The 11249-nt window shown below is 43.2% G+C and overlaps 2 protein-coding genes across 7 annotated transcripts in view; one reads left to right on the top strand and one right to left on the bottom strand.

The window, feature by feature from the left end:
* Positions 1-378: 378 nt before the first annotated feature.
* LOC308409702 (eIF5-mimic protein 2-A-like) lies at positions 379-9782 on the bottom strand. 2 transcript variants are annotated; one of them, XM_080902639.1, is made up of 12 exons: positions 9704-9782; positions 8006-8078; positions 5055-5231; positions 4760-4854; positions 4617-4682; positions 4335-4470; positions 2778-2887; positions 2370-2540; positions 1928-2074; positions 1497-1635; positions 1110-1232; positions 379-975 (listed from the first exon to the last, which is right to left on the bottom strand). In XM_080902639.1, exons 1-12 carry the CDS (start codon positions 9764-9766, stop codon positions 944-946), a joined length of 1332 nt encoding a protein of 443 aa, XP_080758765.1. In that variant the 5' UTR covers positions 9767-9782; the 3' UTR covers positions 379-943. The 2 variants fall into 2 exon arrangements, with proteins under 2 accessions (XP_080758765.1, XP_080758764.1); XM_080902638.1 differs by lacking the exon at positions 9704-9782 and adding an exon at positions 8733-8886.
* A 46-nt stretch (positions 9783-9828) lies between these two features.
* The window catches only part of myo1b (myosin IB), a 55848-nt gene continuing 54427 nt past the window's right edge, over positions 9829-11249 (top strand). For all 5 annotated transcript variants that reach the window (XM_080902633.1, XM_080902635.1, XM_080902634.1 and 2 more), the window contains exon 1: positions 9829-9969. The gene's annotated coding sequence lies outside the window, so the exon portion shown is untranslated. The remainder of the gene's footprint in view (positions 9970-11249) is intronic.

The raw sequence follows: 11249 nt of genomic DNA on the forward strand, positions 1-11249 counted from the left end.
CTCGTCTTGTGCTAACATTACAATAAGCGGTCTGCTTTCTAGACTTTGTGAGATGACTCTTATAATGAATGTGGACCATTTTCATAACATCTTGAATCACCATCTCACTTTCATTCCTACATGCTTGACTGAACCATAATTACCATTTAAAGTGGGACAGGAGTGAAGAGAGATCTTTGTTTGCAGCTCGGGTCACGCATGGCAGCCAGCCGTTCTTGATTGCATGATTAGATAAGGCCAGCCGAGATCAGTGAAAACTTTAGTGCGATCTCAAACACAAGAGCTCAGTTTCTACTTTTCCATGTTTATCTGTGTACGTACACATCTTCTAATTGCTCCTTTAATTCACCTTCAACTCCACATGAACGGATACGGCAGTAATGAAAACCATTTATTTGAAAATGTGCGATAAAGGGGAAAAACCCTACAAAGCTAGCGTGGTTGTTACACATGATGTATGGAAAAATCAAAGTTCTGTTTATGATGACGCGGCTCCATTAACAATAATGGATAAAGAATCTTAAAAACTGGCAACAAATTCAAAGTTGTCACATATCTGAGACGCAAATCAACAGTTTTCACTTCAGAGGACCGAATAAGAGCGATCAAACACAAAGACTGAAACACGCCTTCACATGGTCGAATTTTAAAGGGTCTCATGTTTAAAAAAACCAAAACGCTCTGCTTTGTCACATGACAGAGGTTTCAGTCTATCAGCTAAATGTGGCACTCTGATTGGCTCCTGAAGGAGTTTGAAGATGAATACGAGCATAAAAAACAAACAAAAAACAACCCCATTAAAGCCCTTACATTGCAGTCGAACTAGATATGAAGAGGTAGAGAATAGAGAAAGAAAAGAACTAGAGAACAGACGTCTGTTATAAATTCTTGTACTGCATCTGATTAAAAATACAAATTTCGATGGTTTTATAGGCAGAGGTCTTCAGTCTGCATCCTCCTCCTCCGACTCGGACTCTGAAGGAAAGGAAACATCCGTCACCAGACGCGTAAACTCGACGTGCATTTAGTTACTAACATTTGGAGACCATAAACACGAGGCGCGTTTTGGGGCGTCTCCCATCAGTGGCAGACAGAAACGAGGTGCTTACCTTCCTCTGCGTTCTTGAGCCATTCAACAAACTTTTTCATCTGCTCAAGGAAAACGCTTTTTCCTTTAGCTTGGTGGGCTTCATTGTACCACTTCAGAATCGCCTCCTCGCTCAAGACATCGGCTGGGAGAAAAACACACAAAGATAAAAACGAGAACATAAAACAGAAAAAGAAATCATTTCAACTCGACGCCAACAGCACAGATGCGTCCGCAGGTGCCGGGAAAACAAATGTCACCAGGCAGGTTGATGACATCAATCAAGGCAAAGTTTTGGCTATAATCTCTGGCCATCTGGCATCAGTCGCACAAGCCTGCGTCGCTTCCTGCCGCAAAGTAAACGTCTTTACTGGTGGGAACAGGAGCCTTATGGGCATAATTAACTCACCTTTGTAGAGCAGTACGACGATCTTCTGAAAGGCCTTCATGAAGTGGATGTTGTCATAGCAGTACTCCTGGATCTTCAGCAGCAGCGTGAGCTCTGAGAGGCCCTGGGAGGTGAAAGCCTTCAACAGCGGGCTGTATTGCTGAGGATGGAAACCAGGGAAAAGCTGGAGTAAGAGTTTTACCACTGTGAAAGTTTCACACACAGAGTGGGAGGGGGAGATGCTTCTGATTTCTCCCATTACTTCCACTTTGCCTTACTAAATCAATTATCTTCTCTGCAGAGTTCAAAGCCTACAGCAGCGCGGATTTTCTAACATCTCCGAGGCACGATTTAAGAGCGACACCCGTACGTTTCTTTAGATCTCTCGGATCGTGTCATAACTGCCGTGGGAGAGAAGAAGAACAGGAAGAGCAGAGCGACGCAGGTGTCACCTTTAAGTGTTTGATGGCTTGTTCCGTCACGAGCTCCTCCTTCTTGTTCCACTCCACCGAGCTCATCACGCTGGACCAAATTAGTCCGATCATCGTCTGCTCAGAGATGTTGTTCTTCTTGATTTCCTCTCGGACGTAAGCAATGATCTATAAGATCCAAGCCGAGAGACGGAACAAACGTTACTATCAACGCAGACCAACCACGGCAGACATTACCTACAAGCACCCTGGCAGGGTGCAGAGGTTGGCAGGAGCAGATAATATGTTCAGGCTGAGTGGATTTCAGGAATTTGCCATTGATCCACTGCATCCGTTTCCTCACCATTCCTCAAGACAAAAGGGTGACAGGTCAAGCAGAAAGCAATCTTAAGTGCTACTACACAGCGGTGTGCTGCGAGGAGCGAGTCTGTGTAAAAGAAGATGGAAAACCACGAACACTTACGTCTTTGAGGGGCTCTCCACATGACATCAGATCCTCAAGCTCTTTCTGCAGCTCTTTGCGAGCACCTATGGACTGCTGGTTCCTGGCAAAGTCGGAAATCTCCTTGAGCCCGGCGTCTGTGAAGTACTTTGAGAAGTGCTCGCAACTCCGCTTGTTGGCCGGGAAAAGTTCCTGCAAATTTACATAATCAAACATTGAAGCAGACCGAACAAGCCTTCATCAGCAATTAGGAGGCCTTTGGTGCAGTAGCTGCTGTGACTGCCACAATAGTTTGAAACTATTCAATTTATGCAGAGCCGTAATTAAGCAGTCATATTTAGAATACGCAGACAGGCCGCTGAGCGGCATGGGGAAACGCCGCTTCGCCTAAGCCTCGTAGAGATGTTGTAGCGAAGATGTCGTTCTCACCATAAGCCTGTTGTCCATGCCAACCTTTCGAAGACTGGCAGCAACCGAGTTGATGTCCTTTTCAGAAAGCCAGGATTTGAAGAGTTTTACAGCAAAGCAAGGCGAAACACCTGAACAAATGCACAAAAATGTGAGTCAGCTGTTACTGACAGACCTGCCAGGATAAAGAAAGTCAAAGTAATCCGCCGGTAAACACAACACCGAGGCTCTTAACTGGAAAAATGCCACAAACAAGAAAACATTCAAGTGTGGACCAACGGGTAAATCAAATAAACATCTGCATCTACAAGCTAAATAAAAGTGTATGATGATCAAAAAGGTAAAACCATCAGCATCCGTCGGGTCCTTTCAAAGAGCGCAGCAGTGGATGCTGATGGATTAACTCATCACATCTATTAGCTGTTGTGTTTGTGGTTAATCTCTTCTTCTGGTACAACACAGACAACCGGCTGACAACGCCCACTCAAAGCAAAACTTCACAGCATCATCTGCACCTTTTACTGCATCACACATTAATAATACTAGCATGTAACAAGAGCACTTATTTGCACAGAAATTAGCATTACTCCATTACTCTGAAGCTTTTTTTAAAATTGCCTTTTCATTAGGGGGGCTGCGAATGGAAAATATTAAGCATTCCCTTCATGCACGTGTAAAATGTAGTAACGTAACGCAGGCGCATCTTTCTAGACTTTCACAGACTCGTGCAGTACTGTAAGACCTCAGGTTCTCTGTAGCCTGGCCATGCAGCTGCTATCAGCATGCACAAATATGCAAACTCTGTGTCAGAGGGACAGACGTTAGGCATCTCTGTGTGTAGCAGAGCAAGTCCACTGTGTGACCAATTACATTGACTTTGGTTACTCAGGGGTGGACAGCTTTTTTAGAATATATTTTATAATTTAACTATATTTGTAAACAAAGAGTGGAGCAGACAGTCCTGAAGCAGACGTTTGACACCAGCTGCTTTAATGGAGATTCCCCAAATGTTTTCTTTGTGCGTTCAGTTATTTTAAAGACTCGTCTTTGGAATCATAAAGGATACGACTTCCCATCGCTGACTTTCTTTCAGGGAAAAAAAGGGAGAAAATGGATTCAAATGTGACTGATGACAAGTAAATGACGAGAGAAAGAACAACTTCCACAACTCAAATGGGAGGATAACATTGCAGTGACAATGTTTAATATTGAAAGTTTAATAATTTAGTTCCACTCATTGAGTTTCGGCCCTGCTGAATGAGCAAAACGTGAGATTTCTGCAGCATTTTTTCCCCTGATTAATCCCAGCAGCTGAAAACAGACACGTCTGCAGGCATCAAAGGCTTTTCCATAGTCTCTGACTAAAATGAAAGCCTACATACTGTCAACACTCGTTTGCATGACTGCCCGTCCCTCTGCTACTTCTACATTAATACCTGCAAAGCATTCAGGCTGTCCAGATAAAGCAAACAGTGCGCTGTGTGTGTACAGGTCCTTAAAATGTCTGATAAATGGTGGCTCGGGAAGAGAAACCGTGAACATAATTCTGCACACAGACCGAGTATTAAAGCAGAGTACCTTCTTTGACCAAATTCTCATTGAAGAGGCTGCTGAGAATGGATGCAGAGATGTTCCCGTTGGCCAGCAGAATCCCTGTTAGCATGGCCAGCTTGTTGCGCTCAGACTCTGTGAAACCCTTGAGAAACAGTAGCAGCTGTAAAACAGTAAACATACAGGCTGAACCACAGCAGAGGCAAAGCTGTACTCTTTATATTTTAAACTGAAACAAACTGCTCAAGACCATGACCCGGTCAGGCAGGTCAGGCTACCTACGTGACCCAGCTATGCAGAGAAACAAACCTTTTTGATCTCCTCTTCAAATCCCTTCTCCAAGTATTTGTAGCGCCTAATGAGCTTGTTAAAGACCTAAAGGGGAAAAATTGCTTTATTATCCATAAAAACAAATGGATATTAAAACGTGAACTGAACACAGTGGTATTCACCTGTGCATATGCCTGCATGGTCTCCATGTCCTCTTGTGCTTTGAAGAGACAGAACTCTGTACAGGTCATGTCATCTGACAGCGTACCCCCGGGGGCTGAAATTAAACACATATTCATGTCTTAGGCGCATCACATGTTTCACCTCTGCTGATCACTGTATCGACATCAATTCAAAAACAGGGGGGACACTTGTGCACGCCAGTATTAACCTGAAGACCCAGAGAGCGCTCGACTGGGGGACACATTTTATTACCATGGTATAATGCAAAGTTTAAAAGAAATGCCTGCAACTCACCCAGCATTCCACCAGCCACCAGGATGTCGAACAAAGTCTCGGCATAGCGTCGGTAGTCAAGCTTTGCACCAGAGGCATCAAGGAACTTTGCGACAGCTTCCAAATCAGTGCCAGTTTGGTTCAGACCCTGCACAATGCTCTCCTGAAACTGGGAAGGGTCAAACCTCTCCTTTTCATCTGTGCAAAAAGAACAAAAAGACAAATTAGTTCAGTTCATTTTTTATTTCAAATGTATACATTCAGCATCATTTCGTGATATCATTCCATTATTTTGTTTGAAAGGGAGTAGGCAGAAGTATACACTTGTTTGGCTCTACCCCCACAAATTTTACATCTCATTCATTTAGTTTTCTTTTAGTCTTAAACAAACAAACAATGAAACAAAAGCAAAACAAAACAAAAATCATCACAATATAGTTACTTTCATATAATAAAAGACAGAATATGTAAATTAGCAGATTCACAAATACTGAAACAAATAAACCAAAACATCCCAATTACCGTCCTGGGTTGACCCCATTTTCTTCATTCTTAAATTTGTTTTTTATATTTTATTTTAAACTGGTATATGTTGTTGCTTTCTTTTATTTCTTATGTTAGACCAGGGGTGTCCAACTCAAATACACAGTGGGCCAAAATTCAAAACTGGAACAAGGTCGCGGGCTGACGTTAATATTTATTGAAAAAAAAAAAAAAAAATCCCTCCAGATTTAAGAATGAATCTTTTCTTATGGACTCAAACAAGTTTTGCTGAAAAACTGAATATGGAACAAGCAAAGCTTAATACTAAACAATATATATGTTAGCTGTATAATACCAGTAGGCCAGCTCTAATAATAATTTGGTATGGCTTCGTGGGCCAGAGTTTGACACCTATGTGTTAGACTGTTCCATAATTTAACTCCCACTATGGAGATAACTTACTTTAAAAAGTAAGTTAACTTTAATCCACCAGAAATTTGGAGTCAATAAATAACAGACAGACATTTAAAAAAAAAAATTTCTCTCTCTCTAGCTGGAGGCTGTAAAAAAAAACTTTTTTCGAGTCATTTGGACTTGTTGGTGCGTTTTCAATCATTGTCCTGGTGTATAACACAAATGTGCTTGAGGGCATGAAGTAGTGGCTGAATGTAATCGTTCAGGACTTTCTGGTAGAGAGCAGAAGTCGTGGTTCCATCAGTTGAGCAGGTCCTGAAGTAGCAAAGCAGCCCCATGCCATCACACTCCCACCACCATGCCTGACTGTTGGCATGACGTTGTTTTCATGAAATGCTGTGTTAGGCCGGTTTTATGTCTCCACCCGCGTACATGATTCTGAGAGGACAGAGGGGGAGAGGGGTTTTCACCCACCCCAGATGTGCGTCTGTGCGGTCACCCAAGATCCTGGAGGACTGGATGACGTAAGCAACTAAGTGACGTAAGTGTGATGGAACAGAGCAAGGAGCAAAACCAGAGTTCACCCAAAACGGGAGGGCCATGAAAAAACTTCAAAGGCCAAAAAATAAAGCATGAAAAGCAGAGATGGTGGCTGCAGTGACCTTTTCATTGTTTTTAACGCTGTTTCACTTCAACTCTTTGTTTGTTAGAACTTCGCTCTTATCTGCAGCTGCCTGATGGATCAACAACAGCACACAGACTGGTTTTACCACGTACTTTGTAAACTACCTCAGTCTCACAAGAGAGCTCTCTGCAGGCATCTGGGCAGTCCTCAGATCAGAGCAGACAGCGAACGCACCGTCTGCTCAGCCATAAAAACAGCTTCAGTTTTACATCAGATGTAACTGAGCCAAGTGAGGCCTGCAGTTCTTTAGATGTTGCTCTGGGTTTGTCTGTGACCTCCTGGATAAATCGCTCATGTGCTCTTGGAGCCGTTTTGGTAGGCCGGTTGCTCCTGTGAAGGTTCACCACGGTTCCAGGTTTTCTTCACGTCGCTGACGGCTCTCACTGTGATTCACTTGAGTCCCAGAGCCTTACAAACGTCTCTGTAACCTTTTCCAGCCTGATAGATGTTTTGTTTTTCAGCTGTTTCTTTAGCTCATGGCATGATGTGCTGTTCTTTTATTTAAACCTGCTTCACTTACCAGACAGCTTCTATTTAAATGAGTGGTGGGCGATCGTGGCTCAAGAGTTGGGAGTTTGTCTTGTAATCGGAAGGTTGCCGGTTCGAGCCCCGGCTCGGACAGTCTCGGTCCTTGGGCAAGACACTTCACCTACCGCCTACTGGTGACGGCCAGAGGGACTGATTGCCCAGGGCAGCTGTGGCTACAACTGTAGCTGCCTCCACCAGTGTGTGAATGTGAGAGTGAATGAATAGTGGCATTGTAAAGCGCTTTGAGGGTCTCGAAATGAAAAGTTATTTAAAACTATATAAATGCAATCCATGAAATGATTTCTTGGTTCAGCAGAACTCATTTCATGGATTGAAATGATGTGTGGGTGTGGCTAGTGAAGCTGAACTTAGATTTCGTTTAAAAAAAAGAAAAAAGGGGGACTCAGATAGTTCAGATTTTTGGCATGATGAAGAGCCAAAAGTCTTTTAAATACTACATATATTTTTTTCATATTAAGTATTTGTTCCCAGTTACAAAACGTTGGCAGAGAATGTAAAAGATTAAAAACAGGCAAATTTTGGTACTGCCGGCCTGCATTATTGTAGGGTCTTTGACAATATTTGTAAGTCAAAGACTAAGTGGTTGAGATTTGGTGCTATATAAATAAAATAGAATAGAATTGAATCAGAACTGAAAATTGGCATTGGTTATCTGCAAGATTTTTTTGTTTTAATTATGGCATCAAGGTTGGAGTCAATCCAGGATTTCACAATCTGTGCTTTTCCATTGCTGGTAGCATGAAAAGCTACAGGGAGGACAGGCGGGCGTGATCTGTATATCCTGATGAAACCACCTGTGTTTAATGTGACCAAAACAAAGTGATGCTCGGCGGTTTCTCACCTCTTTTCCGAGTTTTGAAACGCTGGCCTGTTAGCGTAGGCTTCTGCTGCCTTTGATTACTCATAAAAACACTCTGCAAGAAAAACATAAATGAGCTCAGGGTGAGGAAACAACAATGGGATCCGTCCGCACAGTTCCACCCATGCATAATCAAATCTGCATGAATCATACAAATGTTGTGTGCATGTGGGAGCGCAACGTGAAACAAGCCAGATGTTAGCCACCCCCATTATTTGTTTGGGAGGGAAGGGCAGAAGCTGGTATGAGCCTTCACCCCTGGGGATGTATACACACACATATACTCATACAGGTATAAACAACAATGCTATTTACCATAAATGTTAGCGGTAACCACAGTTATTAGCATCGTCCACGTCACCACGCGTGCTAAATGTACGAGCAGCAGTGCATGCACAGCACCATACGAGGACATTTGTCTACCTTCGTTCATTGTCATGATACGAATCTATAAAAACAGCACTTTACTCTGTACATATTATAAATATCACACCAAAAAAGGCCAGCTGTGACAGTCTATATTTATCAAAGCCGAGCGAGCCAACTCTGGATATCTGACTTCAGATAACACAATAACACTGGGGCAGTGCTAGCTTGCTGCTAACTATAATCCATTTTCCTGGAATTTCCATCCGCAGTGTCGCAGTAAACTGAACTAGTGCGAGCAGCGCTCGGCTCCACAAAGAGAAAAAATTAGTCAGAAACTCACCGAAATCCTCTTTAAGAACAAAAACAGTCCGTGACAAAGAAACTAGTATAACTGGACTCCAGTACAACCAGTTCTAGGGAAGAGGAAGCTGTAGACGTAACCGCGCGTGCGCACTAACGCAGTCTATTTGGGTCACCACACTTGACTGAAGAGCGAAATTTAAGCGGTTAAAACCAAATAAATAACATGCAGTGATACTGCAGGTCTTCTCTGGATGCAACGCAGGAGTGAGTGATATTTAAAAGAAAATCTGGTTTAAACCCCAAATACCGTAAAGTCCGAATCTGTAAATCAGTACAAGAAGAGACAAACACCCCCCAACAAAATCACAAATATGAGTTTCCTGTGCACAGAGAGCGACTTTAACTATTAAACTTGGCCCAGAGTTTCATTAAAAGCTCGTCAAATCGTCGTTGCTATGTAGTATTAAGACACAGGAGGGGGGTATTGTGCTGTCGGGTGGATGGAGTGTTTGTCTATATATAACGATGAAGGAAAACTTTAATGTTGCTTCACACTCACCTCGTAAATCTTGGTTTTATTCCCTAAAGTCGTGTGGGAACTTCTTCAAACAAGTTTGGCCAACTATAACCTAACCAGTTCGCCTTTTTACAGTTACTTATGTGAGAATAATTTAACAGATCATAATACCGCATAATGAAAGTTCACTTTTAAACAATCAAAGTCCAGTTTACTTTTTTAAAATTCTTCCAAGGCTCAATGTCTCTGCAGCAAACCGCCTCTTTCCTCCGCACAGGAGCCATGGAGCAGTTAAAACAGCTCACGTTGCCTGAATGTTTAGTTAGTAAATATGAGGAGGAAGCAGCTCGCTGTTTGCTTTCTGACTTGGATGTTTCGTTAAACTATTATGTGTGGGGACAAAAGATGAAGTGGCATTGTTTCCGACGACACCTGAAGGCACCACCTCCCCAGCGCTGGAGGTGATTAGGGGACTCACTGGACGAGCTGACTAGCCCAGAGCCGCCTCTCCAGCCACTCCCTACGCCCGGCAGTTTCTGCGCTCTCAAGTCCATCAGAGCTCCATTCAAAGTGCTGAGATTCGGATGAGAGCCTCTTCCAGCCTCATCCAACACAGGCAGACACTAGTTAACCCAAAGACAGCAGGAAGGGCTTCAGGAGCCTCTCCTGACTTGGAGAATCATCCCGGGATCTTTTTTTTTCTTGTCCGTGGAGTGGATTTAGGACAAGAGGGAGCAACTTCCACAGAGCTAAAGCGGTAAGTTGTTCTGGAAGTGTAAAGCTTTTTTCTTCTCCGTTGGCTCTGGTTTATCGCTGTTACATTTTCGGAAACTCTTCAAAAGTTAACTTTCCATTTCTTTAGATCGCCTGCTTCCCAACTCATTCATTCCTCCCCTCTCCGTACAGGAGGGGGTTGGGGGATAAATATATACGTTTTTATTTTTTGTGTCTGTTTCTCTCTTTCTCTCTGTGTGTTTCTTACTTTTCTATGACTTGGGGAGAAAGCGCAGGAGGGATTTCGTTTAATGTCTCTTTCTTGCTGCAAACCGCGGCTCATTCAGCAGTTTTCCTGAAAACCGTTGTCGCTAATTGCCTACATCTGCGGGCAAGAACCGTCTTTGTGGCTGAGCGGAGCCAGAAACCCACTGCAGACCCTGAACCAGAGGACAGCAAGCGCCAAACGAGCGTTTTCAGGTGCTGCTGTCACCAAACGCTCAGCTCTGTGTGTGAAATGGCAGATTTAATGACCCATGCAGAGGACGATGAAACTCTGGAATCATTTAAAGTTTTTTTCCATTAAAATATCCTTGCATTGCCCCACTCTATGATCTGTGGAAATACCTGGATTAAAGGTATACAGAGACGGATCAATGCGAGATTAAATCCTGGATAAAGTGGGTGAAGGTGGGCTTAGCCCTCAGTGCGCCCCCGGTTTCAAGAGATCATAATGTTGCTGACTGGAAAACATTTCTGCTCAGCATGGATAAAAGTCGTCTCTGAGGAACATCCCAAAGTTCCTCCTGGACAAAGTGTTTGTTTTGTGCCGGAGTCTGCTGTGGGTTGGGAACCAGCCTGGAACTTGTAGAAGAAGCGAAATACCTCATAGGAAGGAAAAAACAGTTGCTTTAGGGGGAAAGCTGCTTGGGGTGCTGCTTCCCTTAGCACATCTGTAAATATAGTGTTCAGTGCCGCAGAAGCTGGAAATGAGTGTTAATGGAACAGTCAAGTCCAAACAATGAGCAACTGTTGCTTCACTGCCTTTGATGCAAAGTTGTTTTTAATTCCCGTCTTTTCTTTTTTTTCCCAACTCCTAATTCCACTGGTGAACTTGGTGTCCCAAGAGGATCAGATAAGACCTTTTAAAAGAAGAAGAAGGAAAAAAAAAGTTGGTATCTTTCCCTTTGTGGGTTGCCACAAATATGTCCCACCTCTTTTGGCCAGATTCTCAGTTGGGAAACCAGATGGGAACTTTATTACCCGCACTGATCAAACAAACAGTGATGTAAGCTGAGTGTGAGAGGTAGTGTGTGGTAAGCC

Source organism: Rhamphochromis sp. 'chilingali', assembly GCF_963969265.1.
Source record: "Rhamphochromis sp. 'chilingali' genome assembly, chromosome: 14".
Classification (NCBI taxonomy): Eukaryota; Metazoa; Chordata; class Actinopteri; order Cichliformes; family Cichlidae; genus Rhamphochromis; species Rhamphochromis sp. 'chilingali'.

Excerpts from the sequence above, each read along its gene's own strand:
- LOC308409702 (XM_080902639.1), bottom strand. The coding sequence starts at position 9,766 with ATGGACTTGAGAGCGCAGAAACTGCCGGGCGTAGGGAGTGGCTGGAGA. Across the intron at positions 4,683-4,759 it reads CCATGCAGGCATATGCACAG|GTCTTTAACAAGCTCATTAG; the intron begins GTGAATACCACT and ends TTTCCCCTTTAG. Across the intron at positions 1,636-1,927 it reads AAGCCATCAAACACTTAAAG|CAATACAGCCCGCTGTTGAA; the intron begins GTGACACCTGCG and ends TTCCATCCTCAG.